Consider the following 21,061-nt stretch of genomic DNA (forward strand, 5'->3'; position numbering starts at 1 on the left):
TATTTGTGACCTAGGCAAAAATTGCTTAGATCTGACAAAAGAAATCTTAAAACCTTAAAAGAAAATTTTGACAAATTTGATCAAAATTTTAAAATTTGCATTCAAAAGATAATGTTAAGAAAATAAAAAGGCAGACATCAGCTGGGGAGCAAATATTTTCAAAACATATGTGATAAAAGGCTTGTATCCAGAAGGTATTAACTTTTACAACTCAGTAATAACCCAATTAAATCCAATCATTTTGGTTTTGTGTGTGTGTTTTTTTTTTTTTTTTTTTTTTTTTGAGATAGGCTCTTGCTCTGCTGTCCAGTCTGGAGTGCAGTGGCACTATCATGGCTCAGTGCAGCCTTGATTTCCTGGGCTTAAGCAATTCTCCCACCTCAGCCTCCAGAGTAGCTGGGACTACAGGCTGGCTAATTTTTTATTTTTTGTAGAGACGGGGTCTCATTATGTTGCTTACGCTAGTCTCAAACTCCTCACTTCAAGCAATCCTCCTGCTTCAGCCTCCCAAAGTGTTGTGATTACAGGTGTGAGCCACCATGCTTGGCCCCAATGTTTTTGTTTTAAAGGCAGAAGATTTGAACACACTTCACTAAAGAAGATAAATAAGCACATGAAAATGACAATGAGATACCACTGTAAAATCACTAGAATGTCTAAAATTAACAAGATTGAGCAAACACATGTTGGTGAGGATGTAGAACAACTGGAACAAAGTACTGATCTATGCAACAATATGGAAGAATTTCAAAAGCATTACACTAAGTGAACAAAGACACAAAAGAATGTCTACTCTATGATTGTACTTATGTGACATTGTAGAAAGGCAACAATTGTGACAGCAGAGCAGTGGTTGCCAGAGCAGTGGTTGGGAGGGTACTGACTGCAAAGGGACACAAGGAGTTTCTCAGCATCATAGATAAATTAATATCTTAATAGTGGGGGTATTTAACTCGACTGTAAACATTTGCCAAAACTTGGAATTGTACAACTAACACTGATTAATTTTATTTGTATATACATTATATCTCAGTAACGCGAAATTTAAATAAAAATAGGCCAGGCGTGGTGGCTCACGCCCGGAATCTTTGGGAGGCAGAGGCAGGCAGATCACCTGAGGTCAGGAGTTTGAGACCAGCCTGGCCAACATAGTATTTTTAGTCTCTACTAAAAATACAAATTACAGGTGGTGGATGCCTGTAATCCCAGCTACTCAGAAGGCTAAGGCAGGAGAATCACTTGAACCTGGGGTGGGGGGTGGCGGAGGTTGCAGTGAGCCAAGATCACGCCATTACACTCCAGCCTGGGTGACAAGAGCGAAACTCTGAATCAAAAAATAAAAATAAAAGCCAAGCCTTTGGTAGTTCTGTCAGCAACATCAACAGTGACTTCTTATGCAGTTCCTACTGCAGGCAGCACAGTGTGCTTGGGGCTTTGGGTCACTGGACTTGGTAGATCTCAGCTGGCACCCATACCATTTCTGTCTACCCTGTAGATAGAACAGAACCCATTTGCAATAATTAACCAATGTGAAATGATCTCTACAAAGGCTGTGTTTTGCTGTTTCAGGTGCTTAGGAGAACATGCAGTAGAGCTTTTCATCAAACAAATGGAATACGTCACAGTATTTTGCTAACATGGACAACTCTGCACAGAAAAATGAACGCACTGGCAAACATCCCAGAGGTGCCATTGAAGTACAGAAAGGTACACATGTCTTTGCAGGGAGGAGATAGCTCCTGACATATGCTTATTTTAGTACATAAGAGCAAATTTGGGGGGAATAGTAAATCCTGGGTTATATCCACAGGGCCATCCTTATAGGCATATCAGATAGATGATTTTAGGCCCTACTGTTTCAAGTGTGATGATTAGGAAGAAACTGTGAGAAGAAAGGATGAGAGAAGAAGGAGGAAGTCTCTTTAAAAATAAAAAACAGGCCGGGCGCGGTGGCTCAAGCCTGTAATCCCAGCACTTTGGGAGGCCGAGGCGGGCGGATCACGAGGTCAGGAGATCGAGACCATCCTGGCTAACACGGTGAAACCCCGTCTCTACTAAAATACAAAAAACTAGCCGGGCGCGGTGGCGGGCGCCTGTAGTCCCAGCTACTCCGAGGCTGAGGCGGGAGAATGGCGGGAACCCGGGAGGCGGAGCTTGCAGTGAGCCGAGATCGCGCCACTGCACTCCAGCCTGGGCGACACAGCGAGACTCCGTCTCAAAAAAAAATAAAAATAAAAATAAAAAACAAATAAACAAAACCCAGACTTGTTATTTCCATGTATCTGGTAAGAATCTCTATCCTCAAATTTAGATATGTAAGAGATCTTTTTTTATTTCCTAGAACCCAACTTGAGTTATGACTGCAAACCCCCATTCTGCTAGGTTGTTGGAAAGGATAACTCCAGCCATTATCAGCATAAATCCTGTCTCCCTCATGGCTGTTTCAAGTTTGGAACTTTCCCAATAGTTAGTGTAATCTTGGGAGGCTGGGTTGGGGAGGGGAGGAATACTCAGGTCGTTGGTTAACCATCCACATTGGTGAGATCCCCAGTGTCCTAGCTCACGTGCTCCCTTTGGTTTTGCTAGTTTTCTGGCAAACTAGTGTTCTGGTTTGTTAGTGTATTCTGGGCCATACCTGTGGTTTAGGAATTCTTGCTGAGACTGGAAACATCATTTTGAGATCCTCCTAGGCTCTAGTGCTTTTTCTTTCAAGGCTATTATCACCTCCCTGGTGGGCTTCCAGAGTCACTGCTGGTCTCAAATCCAGAGAAATCTCTCTTTCTTCCTCCCATCCTCTGATTTTGCACTCTCTTTTTCTTTCTTTCTTTTTTTTTTTTTTTTTTTTTTTTTTTTTTTTTGAGACGGAGTCTTGCTCTGTCGCCCGGACTGGAGTGCAGTGGCCGGATCTCAGCTCACTGCAAGCTCCGCCTCCCGGGTTCACGCCATTCTCCTGCCTCAGCCTCCCGAGTAGCTGGGGCTACAGGCGCCCGCCACCTTGCCCGGCTAGTTTTTTGTATTTTTAGTAGAGACGGGGTTTCACCGTGTTAGCCAGGATGGTCTCGATCTCCTGACCTCGTGATCCGCCCGTCTCGGCCTCCCAAAGTGCTGGGATTACAGGCTTGAGCCACCGCACCCGGCCTCTCTTTTTCTTTAATATTTCTTTAAATTGAAGCATAAGTATATATTCAGGAAAAGTGCACAAATCCTAATTGTATAGCTTAATGAATATTCACAAAGAAGACACCACCTGTGGAATTACTTCTCAGACCAAGACAGAATGTCAGCAGCATCTCAAAGCCCTTGTCCCTTCTCAGATATGATCTCCCCCACAAAAGTAAACACTACGGTTATCCTGACTTCCCACATCATTAATAACTTTAGTTTGTTTTTGAACGTTGTGTAAATGTGAATCATACAATATGAACTCTTTTCTCTCAGGCTTTTTTCACTTATGTTTCAGAGATTTAACTTCATGTTGTTTTATCTTATATATCAGTAATTTGTTCATTTTATTACTCTTGTTTGAATATACCACAATTTATTTATCTATTCTACTACTGAAGGACTTTTAGGCTGTTTCCAGTTTGGGACTATTATGAATAAAAACTTCTGTAACTATTCTTGTGCTTGTCTTGTGGGACACATGTTTATGTATTTCATGGGTCTATACCCGAGGAGTGGAACCGCTGGGTCATAGGGTATGTTTAGGGTAAGCTTAGTTGATATTGCCAAACAGTTTTCCAAAGTAGGTGTGCCAATTTTACCTCCTTACAAGCAATATATGTGAATTCCACCTGCTCCAAATCCTCACCAACATTTTTTTTTTTTTTTTTTTGAGACGGAGTCTGGCTCTGTCGCCTAGGCTGGAGTGCGGTGGCGGGATCTCAGCTCACTGCAAGCTCCGCCTCCCAGGTTTACGCCATTCTCCTGCCTCCACCTCCCAAGTAGCTGGGACTACAGGCGCCCGCCTCGTCGCCCGGCTAGTTTTTTGTATTCTTTAGTAGAGACGGGGTTTCACCGTATTAGCCAGCATGGTCTCCATCTCCTGACCTTGTGATCCGCCCGTCTCGGCCTCCCAAAGTGCTGGGATTACAGGCTTGAGCCACCGCGCCCGGCCTCCTCACCAACATTTTAAGCTCATAATAGTTTTAATTTGCATTGCCTTAGATCAATGAGATTGAGCACTTCTTCATGTTGACTGGCCTTTTGGATATTCTCTTTGGAGAAGTGACTGTTCAACGTTTTTGCCCATTTTCTTCTGCTGGGTTTTTCTTTCTTTTCTTTCTTTCTTTTTTTAAATATGTTTATAGGAGTTCTTTAAACCGTTCTGTCCTTATTTATAGGGGTTCTTTATTCTAGAAACAAGTCATTTGTTAGCTATAGGTAAATGTCTTCCCCTATCCTGGGACTTTGCTTTCCACTCTCTTAACAATGTGCTAAGAAACGGAAACTCTTGATTTTAATATAGCCCAATTTATCAGTCTCTTTATGTTTAGTGTATATGTCTATTCTATTAATACTTAAGAAATCTTTGCCCATCCCAAGATAGTTTCTTCTAGAAACTCTATTACTTTACCTTTTACATTTGGATCTACAATTCACTTGAAATTGTTTTTGTATGAGGAAGATGCCCAAGTCTGTTGTTTTCCATGTTGACCCAGCACCACTTATTGAAAGGCTGCTCATTCTCTACTACTCTGTATTGCTGTTGCTATCTTTGTCATAAATCAAGTGTCCAGGCATATGCAGCTCTGCTTCTGGATTATTTATTCTGTTCGAATATCATACTGTCCTAGTTACTATAACTTTATAACTCTTTAGTAGCATAAGCCCTTCAACTTTGTGCTTCTTTGTTTATGCTGGCTATTCTTGACCCCAGTGCATTTCCATATAAATTTATTTTACTGTTTTATTTTTAATTTTTATGGATATGTAATAGTTGTACATATTTATGGTGCACATGTGATATTTTGATACAAGCATACAATGTGTAATGATCAAATCAGGGTAGCTATAAAAATTTTATAATCAGCTTATTAATGTCTTAAAAAAATCTCTACTCTCATTCTAATTTGGATTACATTGATTCTATAAATCAATTTAAGGATAATTTACATCTTTACAATAAATATTAACTTATCTAATCCATGTATAGATCCTTTTAAGTTACCTTAAATTGTTCTCAGTGTTTTAGAGTTTTCTATGTAGAAGTCTTACATATCTTCATTATATCTATTCTAGGCATTTGATTTTTATGCTGTTATAAATGGTAATTTTAAATTTTATTTTAAATTGTTTGTTGCTGGTGTACAAAAATATTAATTGATTTTTGTATATTGACCTTGATTCTGGCGACCTCACTAAATCCAACTATTACCTCTTATAGGGTATCCATAGATTCTTTTGCAATTTCCCCATATTCAGTCTTGTCATCTGTGAAAATGACAACTTGATTTCTTCCTTTCTCATCCATGTATTTTATATTTTATGTATTTTTAATATATTTTATGTAGGCATTTGTATTGGCTAGAGACCTTCAGTACAGTGCTGAATAGAAGGATGATAGCAGTTGTACTAGTTTCACTCCCTATCTCGAGGGAGAACTTTTAATATTTCACAATTTGGTATCATGTTTGCTATAGGCTTTTGTTATAGACACCTTTTATCAGATTAACAAAGTTTGCTCCTATTCCTAGTTTGCTAGTTTTTCTTTTAATCATCAAAGGATATTAGATTTTATGAAAAGCTTTCTCTGTATCGACTGAACAGTTACTTCACCAAAAAAAAAAGATATACAGAGGGAAAATAGCATATGAAGGAATGTTCAGCATCATTAGTCATTAGGGAAATGCAAATTAAAATCACAATGAGATACCATTACATACCTAATTGGATGCCTGAGATTAAAAAGACTTCCCATTGCTGATGAGAATGTGAAGTCATGGAAATTTTCATACACTAATAGTGGGGATGTACGAAAGTACTATGACTATGAAAAATAGTTTGGCAGTTTTTTAAAAAGTTAAACATCTGATCTAGTCATTCCACTCCTAGGCATTTACCCCACAAAATGAAAGCTTATCTCCATTTAAAGACTTGTAGATAAAATACTCATAGCAGTTTTATTTGTAATACCCCAAAACTGGCGACAACTCAAATTTACATCACCAACGAATAAACATCATGTTTTTATACAATGGAATACTACTCAACAATAAAAAGCAATGGAGTATTGATATATCAGCAACAGAGATGAATCTCTTAGTAATTATGGTGAATGAAAGAAGCCAGATAAAAAGAGTACCTGTTACAGTTATATGATTTTTTTTTTAAATCTATTGAGATACTCATTTGGTTTTCTTTTTTAGTTCGTTAATATGATGAATTATATTGATTTTCAAATGTTAAACTATTTTGCATTACTGGGGTTGGTCATGATGTATTATCTTTTATATATTGTGTGATTTGATTTGCTAAAATTTTTCTAAGAATTTGTGTATTTACGTTTATGAGGGCTCTTGATCCCTAGTGATCTTTTTCCCTCTTGTAATGACACCATATAGTTTTGGTATCAGGTAGTGGTTGCCTCATTGAATGAGTTTGGAAATGTCTTTTCCTCTTCAGTTTTCTGGGACAGCTTGTATGGAATTGATAGGTGGAGTATTCTATAAATGCCAATTAGGTCAGGTTAGGTAATAGTTTTGTTCAAGTTTCATATATCTTTACTGATCTATCTACTTGTTTAAATTATTGAGGGAGATGTTTTGAAATCTCTGACTATAATTTTGAAATTTTCTATTTTTCTTGCAGTTTTATCAGTTTCCGCTTCTTATATTTTCTATCTCTTTTTATTGGGTACATCAGCATTTAGGACTGTTAGATTCTCTTGAGGAGCTGACTCCTCATAATGATCCCATTATGAAATGACTCTCTTTAATGCAGGTAATATTTTTTGCTCTAAAATCTACTTTATCTGATAATATCTATCTTTTGCTTAGTGTTAGCGTAATAAATCTTTTTCCATTGTTTTACTTTTAACTTATTTCTGGGTTGGTATTTAAAGTATGTTTCTCGGATGTAACATATAGTTGGGTCTTATGCAATCTGAGAATCTCTGTTTTTTAATTGGGATATTTAGAGTATTTATGTTTAATGTGATTATTGGTGTATAAGTTTGTCTGTCATCTTGTGACGTGCTTTGTTTGTACCATCTGTTCTTTATTTACCTTTTCTCTGTCTTTTGTGTTATTTTTAATGCTTCAATTTTATCTCATTTGTTAGCCTATTAGGAATAACTCTTTGTAGTATTTTCCTGGTGGTTACCTTAAAGCAATGGTTGGCAAACTTTGCCCCTTGGACCAAATCTGACCCCCTGCCTATTTCTATTAATAAAGTTTTATTGGAACATGGCCACCCCAGTTTGTTTATGTATTGTCTGTGGCTGCCTTTACTCCATAATGGCAGCACTGAATAGTTGCCACAGAGAATAAATAGACTGCAATGACAAAAATATTTACTATCTGGCCGGGCATGGTGGCTCACACTTGCAATCCCAGAACTTTGGGAGGCTGAGGCAGGAGGATTGCTTAAGTCCAGGAGGTCAAGGCTGCAGTGAGCTATGACTGCACCACTGCACTCCAACCTGGGCAACAGAATAAGATCCTGTCTCAAAATATAGATTAATTAGATAGATAGATAGATAGATAGATAGATAAATAAATATAGATGGATAGACGGATATGTACTCTGTGGCCCTTAGAAAAAGTTTGTTGATCCCTATATACTTTAGAGTTTATAGTATATATCTTTTTGTTGTTGTTGTTCTTTTTTTTTTTGAGACGGAGTCTCGCTCTGTCGCCCAGGCTGGACTGCAAAGGCGCGATCTGGGCTCACTGCAAGCTCCGCCTCCCGGGTTCACGCCATTCTCCTGCCTCAGCCTCCCGAGTAGCTGGGACTACAGGCTCCCGCCACAATGCCCGGCTAATTTTTTTGTATTTTAGTAGAGACGGGGTTTCACCGTGTTAGCCAGGATGGTCTCGATCTCCTGATCTCGTGATCTGCCCGCCTCAGCCTCCCAAAGTGCTGGGATTACAGGCGTGAGCCACCGCGCCTGACCTGTTTTCTCTTTTTTTTTTTTTTTTTTTTCTTTTTTGAGATCGAGTCTTGCTCTGTTGCTCAGGCTGGGGCGCAGTGGCGCAATCTTGGCTCACCTAGGCCTCCCAGGTTCAAGCGATTCTCCTGACTCAGCCTCCTGAGTAGCTGGGATTACAGGCACCTGCCACCATGCCTGGCTAACTTGGTGAGGAGACCTCCCAAAGTGCTGGATTACAGGCTACCACGCCTAGCCTATAATCGTTACTTTTTACATGTTTAAAATGTTATATTTAAATTATTCAATTTATACTCATAGTTTTATGTTTTCTATTTCCCCACAGATTTGCTGTTTCCAGAGCTCTTCATTCCTTTATGTGATTCAGATTTCCAAGTGGTATCATTTTCTTTGACTTGAAGGGCTTCCCTTAACACTTCTTGTAGCTCCCGTTTGCTGATGATTAATTCTTTCAATATTTTATATTTTAAAAGTTTTATTCTGCTTTTGCTTTTGAAGATGTTTTTACTGGGTACAGGATTCGAGGGTGACAGGTTTTATTTATTTATTTTTTCCTTTTAGTGCCTTAAGGGTGTTGTTTTCAATACCAATCTGCTGTCATTCTCATATTTGTTTCTTCACATGTGACATGTCTTTTTTCTCTGCCCAGTTTTAACATTTTTCTTCTTGTCACTTTTTAAGCAATTTGATTATGGTTGGCCTACGGTGTCGTTTTCTTCATGTTTCTTGTATTTGACATTAAGTGACTTTCTTGAATCTGTAAGTCAATAGTTTTTTTAAAATCAAATTTGGAAAAATTTCAACCATTTTTTCTTTAACTATTTTTTTCTGTTTCTTCTCTCCTCATATTTCTTTTTTTGAGAGCCTGATTACATATATGTTAGGCTCCTCAAAGTTTCCACACAGCTCACTAATCCTTTTTCTTGTCCTTTTTCTGTGTTTTATTTTGTATAGTTTTATTTCTAGATCTTCAAGTTTACTAATCTTTTTTCTGTAATGGCTAATTTGCTATTCATCTCATCTAGTGTATTTTTAATCTCAGACATCTTAGTTTTCACATCTGAAAGTTTGATTTGGATCTTTTCATTGTATCTTCCATGTCTACTTAATACGTTCAGTCTTTTCTCTAGCTTCTTGAACATATGAAATACAGTTAGTATAACAGTTATAGTGTTCTTCTCCACTAATTCTATCATCTGTATCATTTCCGAGTTGGTTTTGGTTGTTTATTTTCTCCCCACTTTGAAGTATATTTTGTCCTTCTTCCTCCTCTTAATTTTTTATCAATGCCAGGTATTTTGAATTTTACCTCTTAGGTGCTATTTTTGTAGTCCCATAAATATTCTTGTGCTTTGTTCTGAGATGCAGTTAAATTGTTTGGAAACAGTTTGATCTTTTCAGGTCTTGCTTTAAAGCTTTGTTAGCTGGAACCAGAGCAGTATTGAGTCTAGGGGTAATTTGGCCCTATTTCTGAGGCGAAACCCTCCTGCATACTCTGTGTTCCATGAATTGTGAGGTTTTCCTGCTGTGACTCATGAAAGCAGGAGCTATTCCTGGCCCTGTGGAAGCCTCAGGGATTGCTCACTTGAGTTCTGCCAGGTGGTTCCTTCTCCAGCCCTGGATAGTTTTCTCATGTGCATGAGTTGGTCACTACCCAGGAACTTACTCAGGGGACCCTGTTGCAGAGCTCCATAGCTCTCCCTCTGGGTAGCTCTCTCTTCTCTGGTACTCTGCTCTGTGAACTTAGCTGTCTTGGCCTTTCTGGACTCCCAGATCCATTTCCTCAACTCAGGAAGACCATGGGGCCCCATCTGGATCCCTTCTTCCTGTGCTGTGGTCTGGAGATTTCCTCCTGGCAGAAAGCTGGGGGCCATCTTATTGCCAACCTCATTTATTTGGCTTCTCTCAGGGATCCCTGTCCTTTGTTGCCTGATGTCCAGTGTCTTGATTGCTTTATGTATCTTGCCCATTTTTAACTTTTTTTCCCCAGCTGGGAGGGCAAATCTAGTCCCGTTTCGGTCAGAAATAGGAATTTAGTCATCCAGAGTGGTTTTCAAAAATTCTACTTTTTTAGTTGTTTCATCAAGAGGGCTGCTCTGACAAATGCCATTCTGTTATAGCCAGAAGCCTTGGATCTCCTTCCAGTCAGGCAGAAACCTCTCCTTTCCCCAGGAGAATGTCCTTCCTGTAACCTTTTTTAAACAACTCTCTTTCTTTACTGCCTCCTCTGCACACTCTCTTAGCTGTTCTATAGGCTTAGGTTTTTAGAAACAAAAGCCAGTAAGTCTTGCAGCTGCTTCTGCCTTTTGATTTGCTGTATAGCTCTCTTAAAGCAAACAAACCAAAAACATAGCCATTCGTCTGCTTAAATGGGGAGGGGAGGAGAAGAATACATTTACTGTATATTGATATCCCCAAGTATTTTCTACTTAAACATGTATTCAGCTCCTTTTACTTGCTTTGTCCTCCACCCAGGCAGATTAGGCTCAAGTGTCCATCTCCCCATTGTATCAGTCATCTGTTTATTGAGCACTTACTAGAGGCCAGCTCAGGAAGAGGAAGCACAGTTCAGAGCTCAAGAGCCTGGGCTCATTAGGCAAATCAAGTTCACACCCCACCTGTTCCGCTTAAGTGCTGGGTGATTTGGATGAATAACTGAATCCCTCTAAGCCTCAGTTTCCTCATCTGTGAAGCTGGTTCATGATTGTACCCCTCAAGGGGTCCCTATTGTCTTCAGGCTTCTCACTCTGAAAAGGAGTATTGTTTTTTTAAAAAAATTCAGAGATGAAGAAATGAGCCTTACTAATAGTCTCCATACAAACCACCCTCTGCTATGGCTAACACATACTTTCTTCTTTCCTTCCCTTGACTGTTTTTTCCGCATTTCTGCATGTATTTTCTCTCTGAGGGTTAGGATTCTGATGTTAAAATAATTTGGCTTACTGTTGTGAACAGCCTACAGAGTCAGGATGCACCCTCCCACCCAAAATTTGGTTTGGATGTCAAGACTTACGGTGCCGCACACATGCTCATCAAGAGTGTAGGAAAAGGCTTATCATAGTGAGGCCTTCTGAGGACAGCAGCACAGCCTTCCTAACCTGATCCAATAATGGCTTGAGAGAGCAGGGAAAGGAGCCTGACTTGGGGATTTTCTTACGGTTGGAAAGTGGGGCTGGACTGAGGGCAGGGGTTTGCGTGGTTTGAACTTCCAGCTGGTGCCACAGGAGGGAGCACTGGGCTTTCTCATCCACTTGCCCAGTGTTGGGGCAGAAGGGAATGAGGGAGTGGTGAAGCTGAAGAGCTATCAGCCATCAAACATCAGAAAACTGAAGTCAGAGTCCATTACACTTACAGGTTCGAGTCCATAATCGACCTGCTATGCAGACAGATGCTGCCAAGTTTTAGCAGTTGTGGAAGTCTCAGCAGGAGGGGAGTTTATACATCAGACATTTTACACATCACAACCTAGACAAACGAACTTTTAACTTCAGTTTCTATAGATAAGCCCTTCCTGCTTTTTAACCCCATGTCTGCTCAAAGCAGAAACGAAAACTTACGCCTGTCTTGCACAGTGCCCTGGAAAGGGAGAGCCAGCCCCACGCTGGGATTTCCCTAACCTCTTTCGATTTTAACGGCCTGGTGCTGGTGTCTGAATCTAGGCCAAGGAGCAGTGAGGACGCTTCCTCTGTCCTCTGACCGCGCCTTGTCCAGGCTGCTCCCAGAATAGTTTTGTTGTCTCCTTCCTGCCTGGCAAGAATGTCTTTACTATCATCTCCTTGCTTTTCCCCAGGACAGCCCTGCTTTAAGGTGCTTTATGAGACCACCTCTCACTAGTGTAAGCGCTGGAAGGGGGGAAGTCCGATAAATTGCCGAGAGGGAAAGAAAGTGGGGATTTTTTTTAAAAATCTGGTTTCATGTCTATTTCCTGTCAAAAGGCAAGTTTCTCTTCTTTACCATTTAAAATAAAACTTTAATATACACCTTTGTGTTTTCCACATTTGTCAATCATTGTTTTGTATTCATTTTATTTTATTTCATTTTGTTGTTTAGGTTTTACTGCTGCATATCCAACACAATCCTCCATTCCTTTTAAATCTCAAGCTCCAGTAATCCCAGAATCAGAAAAAAAAGGATTCAATAGTCAAGCCAAGAGATTTTCTCAAAAGAAGGTAATGACGTTGTCTTAGGGGTTCTTTCGTTTTAGTCTGGATTTTAGCCTTGCGGGACAGGCACGTTCTGTCTGGCTGCTGTGTCTTTCTGTGGACAGTGGAGGGCAGTGTGCTCCCAGGAGCCACGGCACCAGCTCCACTGAGGGGCACTGACTGGACTAACTGTAAGAATGAGCCTGAAAAATGGGACATCCAGGGAAAAACAACTATGTCTGGATTTATGGCACCAAAAATATTGAACTGGACCAAAACTATTTTAAGAAAAAAATATATTTTAAAGATCATTATAAAACTGAAAATTGCAAAATTCCCAAGTGTTATCAATTAAGTAAAAGTTAAAATCTTCCTCATCCTTGTGAGAGGAAATCACATGACTTCAAATAACACGAGGAAAAGAAAAGTCAAATACATCTAGAATTACCTTTGGAGGTCTGGGCACGGTGGCTTATGCCTGTAATCCCAGCACTTTGAGAAGCTAAGATAGGAGAATTAATTGCTTGAGCCAGGAGTTTCAGACCAGCCCAGGCAACAAAGCAAAACCCAATCTCCACAAGAAAAAAAAAGTACAAAAATTTGCTGGGCATAGTGGTACGTGCCTGTAGACCCAGCTACTCAAGAGGCTGAGGAAGGAGGATCACCTGAACCTCAGGAGGTTGAGGTTGCATTGAAGCAAGATAGTGCAACTGTACTCCAGCCTGGGTGACAGAGCGAGACCCTATCTGAAAAAAAAAAAAAAAGTTACCTTTGTAATGAGCCCTGCCCTACTTTAAAACAACAACAACAACAACAACAAAAAACAACTTCCTTAAACAATGTGTTATTAGCCAGGCGCAGTGGCTCATGTCTGTAATCCCAGCAGTTTGGGAGGCCAAGGTGGACAGATCACTTGAGGTCCAGAGTTCGAGACCAGCCTGGCCAACGTGGTGAAACCCCATCTCTACTAAAAATACAAAAATTAGCTGGGAGTGGTGGCGCGTGCCTGTAGACCCAAATACTACCTCTCCTGAGGGAGGAGAATCGTTTGAACCTAGGAGGTGGAGATTGCAGTGAGCTGAGATCACGCCACTGGACTTCAGCCTGGGCAACAGAATGAGACTCCATCTCAAAACCACCACTACCACAACGTGTTATCATATTCCTGTGTTACCCACCTCTCCCCGCCTTCCCTAAATCTTGCCGCATCTCTTTTCCTCTTTAACCTGGAAAGTTCTGCGTGGTTCCTGACCAGTCCTTATTTAATCTTTGGGATTTCTGGGACCTGACTGTCTCCTCTCTCACCATCAGGGGACAGAAGCAACCAGAAGCAACTCACAGGCGTCCTTAGAATCTAAAAAATTTTTCATTCCTTCATTCATTTAAGCAAGACCTTTAGAATAATGTTCTTTTGGAGGAGTCCTCATTTCACGTATCTTTTGCTGCTCTCTGAAAATGGTTTTCATCCTATCACCTAGCCCAGATGGCAGAAAGGGAATGAGGAGATCTAGGTTCTGAATGGAGCCAAGGCATGGAGTGAGGGGCCTTGGCTAGCCCTGGTGCCCTCAACCTGATTCCTCCTTGGTAGATGAGAACGCTGAACTAGAGAATGTTTTAAGTTTCTTCCACTTCTAATATTTTAGGATTCTAAGAAAGCAAATAATAAAGAATAGAGTGTACACACACAAACACACACACACAGTTTTAAATCACTTGTAGGTTTTCTCCAAAGACAATACATATTTGCTCAGGAGTTTTCTTCTCTCTCTAGTTCCTCTGTTTTAACTGTTTGACTCTTTCCCATTTTCTGTCTGGTTTCCCATTTGTCAATTTAATGGTAATATATTGTCCATCTCTAGGATATTTGCAGCCCAGCCTCCGATAAAAACAATAGCAGCCACCATTTACTCATCCTTACTATGTGTACTTTTAGACTGCCTTTTATCTCTAATCCTCGAAACAATGCTGAAAGGAAGGGCTTATTATTTTAATTTAACACAAGAGGAAACCGAGGCTTGGGGAAGTTAAATGACCCACCTAAGGTCACACAACGCAGGGTTTGGCACATAAGAGGCTCAAAAGAAATGTTTGCTGAATCAATGTTGAAAGAATTAGACCTCAACCCAGGTCTAGTTCACTCCAAAGCCTCTTGCTCTTTCCACACACTGCACCACGCCTGCCTTTGTGGCCCGCAGAGCTGTAACTTTGTCCTGTAAAAGTCAGCAAGTTTCTGAAAAGGCCTTAGTGAAACAGACCAAGCTGAAGACAGGGGAGGATGTTAGCTAGCGTGGATGGGCCCCATCCCCCATGATCTAGTTCTGAACACTCAAATTCAGAAAGCAAACGGGCTGACTTCTCAAGTTAGTGTTTGAAGAGATGATTGCTTCTCAGAACGTTTTCAACTGAATGAACCAAGGAGGCGGGTAGCCAAACCTACAGGCAGCATTGAATAAAGACAGGAATTGCTCAGAGATTGGGTTCCAACTTTTAAAATGTGGTCGTATTACCTGACAACATGGAAACTTTCGTCTCGGCATTTGTAAACATTTTAGAAATAAGGATGGAATTTTATGGAAAAGGCAGGGGATCCATCAATCAGGCTTTCTGTGTCCTACTCTGTCACTGACTGTGTGCCTTTAAACCAGTCACTTGACTTTTCTGGGCTTCAGTTTCCTCAACTGAAACATACAATTTGGGTTATATAATTTTGAGGTCTCCTCAAGTTATAAAACAGAAAAAAAATTCCTATTCTATGGTTCATTCTCATTTTTCCTGAGGGAAATAGGCATTGAGAAGTTAAAGATCTTGTTTAACATCACCTGATAATTTAGTGAGGCAATACAAATTAAAAACAGATTTTAAAACTCCAGGGCTTCACCACCCTTCTTAAAGAATTAGTCGCACGCACCCTTGCTCCAGATCAAACATGGCTGCCTCCTCACAGTAGTCCTGTGGCCCACCTTAGCACATCTTTGACACAGAGAATCAGTGCCCTTTGAAATGTGCACTTACCTTATGAGGCTAACTTTGCAGTGAACCATCAGGGCCTCCTTGCCTAGCTCACATTCCCCATGAGAATCTTACTGCAGAGTACAAGGAATCCTTCACAAAGCTCAGTGTCTGGAATGGCAATTTTGGCTGCTAGAAATGAAGTCTGTTTTCCTGAACATTTTCGAGTTATTTACAGATGTGCTGGTAACTTTGCGTAGGTGAAGAGACACGCCTGATCTGTGTGACAGAGCATGGCCTGGCGGCCTGTTGGACGTTTTCTACCCCCGCCTCCGTGTTTCTGTCTCCACTTCACCGTGGATTGTGGTCACTGTTTCCGAAACTGTGTACCCCTAAGGACACCCCTTAATGTCTTTGCTTCTCTGTTTCCTCATCCTAAAAATAAAGATGTTGCAATAGGTAGGTAAGCCCTTGCCAGGAATGACTATTTCATGGTTCTAAACCTCATCCCTTCCAGGCTTGAATAAATAAATACTGGTAGAACATCAGTACCATGTGCTCTAGATGGGCACAACTTAAAAATATATGTTAATACCATTACATAGTAAATCTACCCTTCCAGATAGGAAGCCAGCCAGTGGTTAATTTGTGATGAAATCATACAAAGTTAATATTGTTCACTTATTAACTTGATATGACACTAGACCAGGGATATTTGAATGAAAGGAGGTTCAGTTTGCAGAAGTCACCATGTTCAAAGGGACAGCTGCCCCAAGTGTGCCCTCAGCTGCATATCTGACCCACAGTAGGGTCTGCCCTGCCTCCCTGCTCTGTGAAGCCTGACTTCTCCATATCCAGTCACTAGCACCCCTTCCAAAGGGGTCTGCAGACACTGGGCTGGCACTCATGACATGCCAGGTCCCCCTCAAAGACTTTTGCATTTATTACCTCATTTAATCCCCATAATAACCCTGTGAGCTACATCCCATCATTATCCACACTTTTCAGATAATGAACCCAAGAAGAAAACGGGGAAGTAGCTTGTGCAGTCGAGGCTGGGCAGAGTGAGGATGAACCCAGGTAGCAGCTCCTGGTCCTCAGATCCTGTTTCCCCAGCATCTTCCCCACCTCCCATGGTCCGTCTTATGCCCTTGACACTAGGTTAATGTGTGTGCTGTCTTACCTCCCCCACCTGCCTAGGGGCTTCTTGGGCAGTGGTCATTGCTGTCCTTTCCAGACCCCACAAATCCCTCAAAAATGGATTGAATGACCCCAACTCAAGTCTGCACATTTCCCATTGAGTCACGACCACACATCCATCCATGAGCACTGTTGTGATGCGTCTCCTTCCTCCCATTCCTAGACCTTGTGAGCTGCTAACAGGTTGCGCCTATATCTTCCACCCTTAGCACAGGTCCTGATACACAGTAGGTTTCAATCAGTGTCTGCTAAATTGCATGTTTGCCCCATTCCACTCAGGGGACTTCAAGAGGCTGCTAATAAGCTGCTCAGTCCCACTCTGAAGGTTTGTGACTCCCAAGGGAGGGTCCTGGCTCCATAGAGGCAGTAGTAGGCAACGTCATGCATGGTGATGGTGGTGATGGTAATGATGATGGCGGGCTGCATCGGTGCTGTTCCACCTGGTTTATGTGTATTGACCCCTTTAATCCTCATGCTAAGAGGCAGCGAAAGAGATGGCTGGTAGGACATCTGGCACCGGGCTTTCATAGTGTGCTAGTAACTGTGAGTTCTCTTCCCGTCTCCCTCCCCATACGTGTTTTTGTTTTGTTTGTTTATTTGGTTTTTGCCAAGAAACCAAAGAGTGGCTAAGTTCACACCAGTCACAACTTGGATTCTCGTTCTCTGGGATTTGCTCTGAGAGGCCTAAATTCATTCAAGTCACAGAACGTCAGTTGCAGGAACTATTATCGCACAGGCGAAAGGTCTCTCCTAGGGTGCTATCTGCCCACCTCTAGAAGTTGCAGGAGAATGCTTGACATTCCCCTCCCAGAGGCCTACTTGGGCGTTGCACGAAGGTGGTGGCATGCTGGTCAACCACCATTTACCCTCCTTGAAGAAAACTGCTGAGTTGTAGCATCTGCCCATTTTTGTGGTATAAATACTCCCACCCTGGCTAGTTTCAAGCCACCACCAGCAACATTTTGGAATTTTTAACAGTTTTCCTCACAAGCTGCCGCTGGCCAGCTCCAGCTGCTACTGCCTGGAGGACTCTCCTTTTGCTTGCTAAGAACAAGCAGGCAGCACTCTGTTCCTCCGGGCGAAGTGGTAACAGTCTTCTTCCCATGTGCCCTGGACTCAAGCCAGTTTGCAAACTGGCAGAATTAAAGTGTGGTTAAAGCCCAGGAAGGTTGTGAGCTTCAGCAAATGAGAATACAAGATGTCCAGTTAAATTAGAATTTCAGATAATGGCAACTCTGTTAGTACAAGTATATCCCAAATATTGCATGGGATATACTAAAATTGTCATCTACAGTTTATCTGAAATTCTCATTTAACTAGGCAGGTAGGATGGAGCAGGCATTTAGGTCTTGTATTTTGTCTGGAATCCCTAGCTCCTCAGACACATAAGAGTGCTCAGAAAATTCTTGCAAACTGATGGTCAGGTTCAGAGCGTGGTGATAACCAGGAGCTAGAGGTGTGTGTCTTCACTGTCTGCTATTTAAACCTAGAAGAGTCACAGTGACACTTCCTGCATCAGCTTTCCTAGATTCAGGGACTCCGGAAGCTCAAAAGCACCCCAAGGCCCAACACCTTGGACTTACAAATAAGGAAGCCCAGAGAGGTGACTTGCTCAGTATCACTTAGCGTGTGGCAGCACTGAGACTACAATTTCTGATTCATAACCCACTGGGGATTTTTTTAATCCTATAATGTCATTTGAAAGTTAGTTTGGTTTCGTGGTTAAGAGCAGACTCTGTGGTCAGAGTGCCTCGGTTCGGCTCTGACATTTACTAGTTATGTGGGTCTTATCTCTTTTGGCCCCAACTTCTTTAAAATGGAGATTAAGGCCGGGCGCGGTGGCTCAAGCCTGTAATCCCAGCACTTTGGGAGGCCGAGACGGGCGGATCACGAGGTCAGGAGATCGAGACCATCCTGGCTAACACGGTGAAACCCCGTCTCTACTAAAAAATACAAAAAAACTAGCTGGGCGAGGTGGCGGGTGCCTGTAGTCCCAGCTACTCGGGAGGCTGAGGCAGGAGAATGGCCTAAACCTGGGAGGCGGAGCTTGCTGTGAGCTGAGATCTGGCCACTGCACTCCAGCCTGGGCGACAGAGCAAGACTCCGTCTCAAAAAAAAAAAAAAAAAAAATGGAGATTAAGTAAGCTAATAGTACATGTAAAGTCCTCAGAACGGTGCATGACACACAATGAGCACTCAATAAATTGATGCTTGCCTTGAAAACAGCTGCCTAGAAAAATCTCTTCCTTGTCTCCCCGTAGCCCTTCGCATCTGCATCCACAACAGCAGGGTTCTCCTGAGCTCTTGGACTGGGGTGCTGGAGTACCTGGCTCCGCAGTGCCTCCTGCTGCCTGCCTCACTCTCCATGACAGTCAGTTCCTCTTCCGTCCACCGGGATCATTCTCACCTAAAGCAGGAATCAGCTCCCCTATCCCTACCTGCCATGGGGCAAAGGTGAAAGGGCTCACTGCATTTAAAAGCACAGAAGAACCTGTTAATTGCACTTTGACTCTATCCCCTATATGAAACCATGATTACATACTGCCCAGCCAGACTGGAAAGTCCTGGAAGGCACTGATGGTACCTTGGGCTTTCTACCCTAAGGAAGGCAGTAGGGGCGGTAGAGACAGGACAGGCCTGAGTGGCAGAGATTGGAGATGGCAAGCTCTGGAGTCGGGCTGTCTCGGTTCAGCTCCGGGGTTTGCCACTTACTAGCTATGGCCCAATGTCTCTGGGCCTCACTTTCCTTAAAGTGGCCCTGACCATATCTCACTGTAAAAAGCTTGTGTGAGGAGTAAACAAGACAGTACACACCATGCGCTTGGCACTGAAGTCAGGTGGGACCTTGGGCAAATTCATCTTCACGTGCCTCAGTGTCTCCATCTATCAAAGGGGCAGTAATCCCTTCCTCACTGACTGGTGGTGAAAATGAGACCAACTTGGAAAAGCTTCTGGCACCAAGCAGGTACCCAGGAACCTCTTGCGACAGTGGAGCATCCGTAGCGTTTCACACCGCTCAGCCAACTTCTGTCAACATTTGCTTCCCCCTGGTAACTAGCATGGGAAATGCGATGAAAGCCCAATGAACTGCCGCAGCAGAAATGAACTTGGAAATGACCTCTCACTTATTCCTCTCTCACATGCCTGCATCGTTCAGCGCTTGAGCCTCAAGAGCTAGCCTCTTTTTGTCTGAGAGTTAGAAATGGCCTGGTTTGGGATGAAGGTGGTTTTTGTTTCATTTTGCTTTATAAACAGAAACACTCCCTGGTTTCTCTTCTGAAAGGCTGAGGAGGAAGCTGAGTCAGGTGGGGTGGGGTGAACGTGAAATTGCTCACCCTTCCCTTGCCGTGGGTCTGGCTTACCCAATCACTGCACACTGACTTGTACATCAGCCGCGTTCAGTGTCCCACTCTAGGCCCATTTCTCTAATGACATGAAAAACAACTGTGTTCTTTTGGAATGCGGCAGGGCATAGTGGAAAGAGCAAGGGCTTTAGGAGTCTTAGCCTGGCTTGGAATTCCAGCCCCACCACTTGGTAACTGAGCCGAAGATTGGGCAAGTCAGGAAATGGTACAGCCAGGCTGTCACCCGCCAAGTGGTGGTAGCACCTGTGCTGTGGGATCACGGTAAGGTTCAGTGTTAATGGATGTAAATCCTGTGGAAAAGCACAATGGAATTGAAATATCTCGATGACGCCACCTCCTCTTCCCTTTCAGAATGATATCCCAGGTCCCGGGTTCTACAATGTCATTCACCAGTCACCAGTGTCCAACAGTGTCTCATTGTCCAAGAAAGGAACATGCATGTTTCCCTCGATGGTGAGAATCACTTCTCTTGAGTAAAGCATTAACTGGTCAGTAATTTCCTTCATTCATTACATAATTATATATTGGACATCTGGTCCTTTCTCTCCAAAGGCCCATGGTTCTAATTAGGAGAGTAACTGCCTCCTCAAATTTCATGCAGGTAAATTGGACCTTGTGTCTCTAAGTAACTTTTTCCCATCTCTACCCATTGCCAGGGTGGGAAGAGAAACCAAAGGAATCTTCAGGACTTGATCCTGCCAAACCAATTTTGTCATCAGTGAGTGGACTAAGCAAGTATTTTCCTGAGATGTTTAGGCATACCAGGAAATTGTTACTCTTACACATCTTGGTGTAATATGATTTTTACAATGCTTAATCTAATTGGTTGTCAAACTATTGAGAAATCTGATAGGACTAAAAAGAAAGCCAGCAGTGGGCCTGAAATGTACTGGCCCTACCCCATTCCTTCTCTTTGTAAGATATGGGACTTAATTTTGGTTGAGGGCTGTAGCAATCAAGCAGCTGTATGAATTGCCAATGACCCTGACCAGAGTTGGGCAAAGATAGGCTTCTTAAAAGTATTTATTCATTGTCAAGAAAAATAGATACAGCAAGCCGGGCGCGGTGGCTCAAGCCTGTAATCCCAGCACTTTGGGAGGCTGAGACGGGCGGATCACGAGGTCAGGACATCGAGACCATCCTGGCTAACACGGTGAAACCCCGTCTCTACTAAAATACAAAATACTAGCCGGGCGAGGTGGCAGGCGCCTGTAGTCCCAGCTACTCCGGAGGCTGAGGCAGGAGAATGGTGTGAACCCGGGAGGCGGAGCTTGCAGTAAGCTGAGATCTGGCCA

General features: G+C 42.3%; 1 protein-coding gene across 1 annotated transcript in view; it reads left to right on the plus strand.

The window, feature by feature from the left end:
• STPG1 (sperm tail PG-rich repeat containing 1) overlaps window positions 1-21,061 on the plus strand; it is a 64,621-nt gene that overhangs the window by 12,660 nt on the left and 30,900 nt on the right. Inside the window, exons 3-5 of the mRNA XM_017886454.1 lie at window positions 1,570-1,707; window positions 12,161-12,279; window positions 20,118-20,219. Coding sequence (XP_017741943.1) covers window positions 1,638-1,707; window positions 12,161-12,279; window positions 20,118-20,219 — 291 coding nt within the window. The 5' untranslated portion in view covers window positions 1,570-1,637. The remainder of the gene's footprint in view (window positions 1-1,569; window positions 1,708-12,160; window positions 12,280-20,117; window positions 20,220-21,061) is intronic.

This window comes from Rhinopithecus bieti, unplaced genomic scaffold (genome assembly GCF_001698545.2).
Source record: "Rhinopithecus bieti isolate Rb0 unplaced genomic scaffold, ASM169854v2 scaffold_14826, whole genome shotgun sequence".
In the NCBI taxonomy this organism is placed as follows: Eukaryota; Metazoa; Chordata; class Mammalia; order Primates; family Cercopithecidae; genus Rhinopithecus; species Rhinopithecus bieti.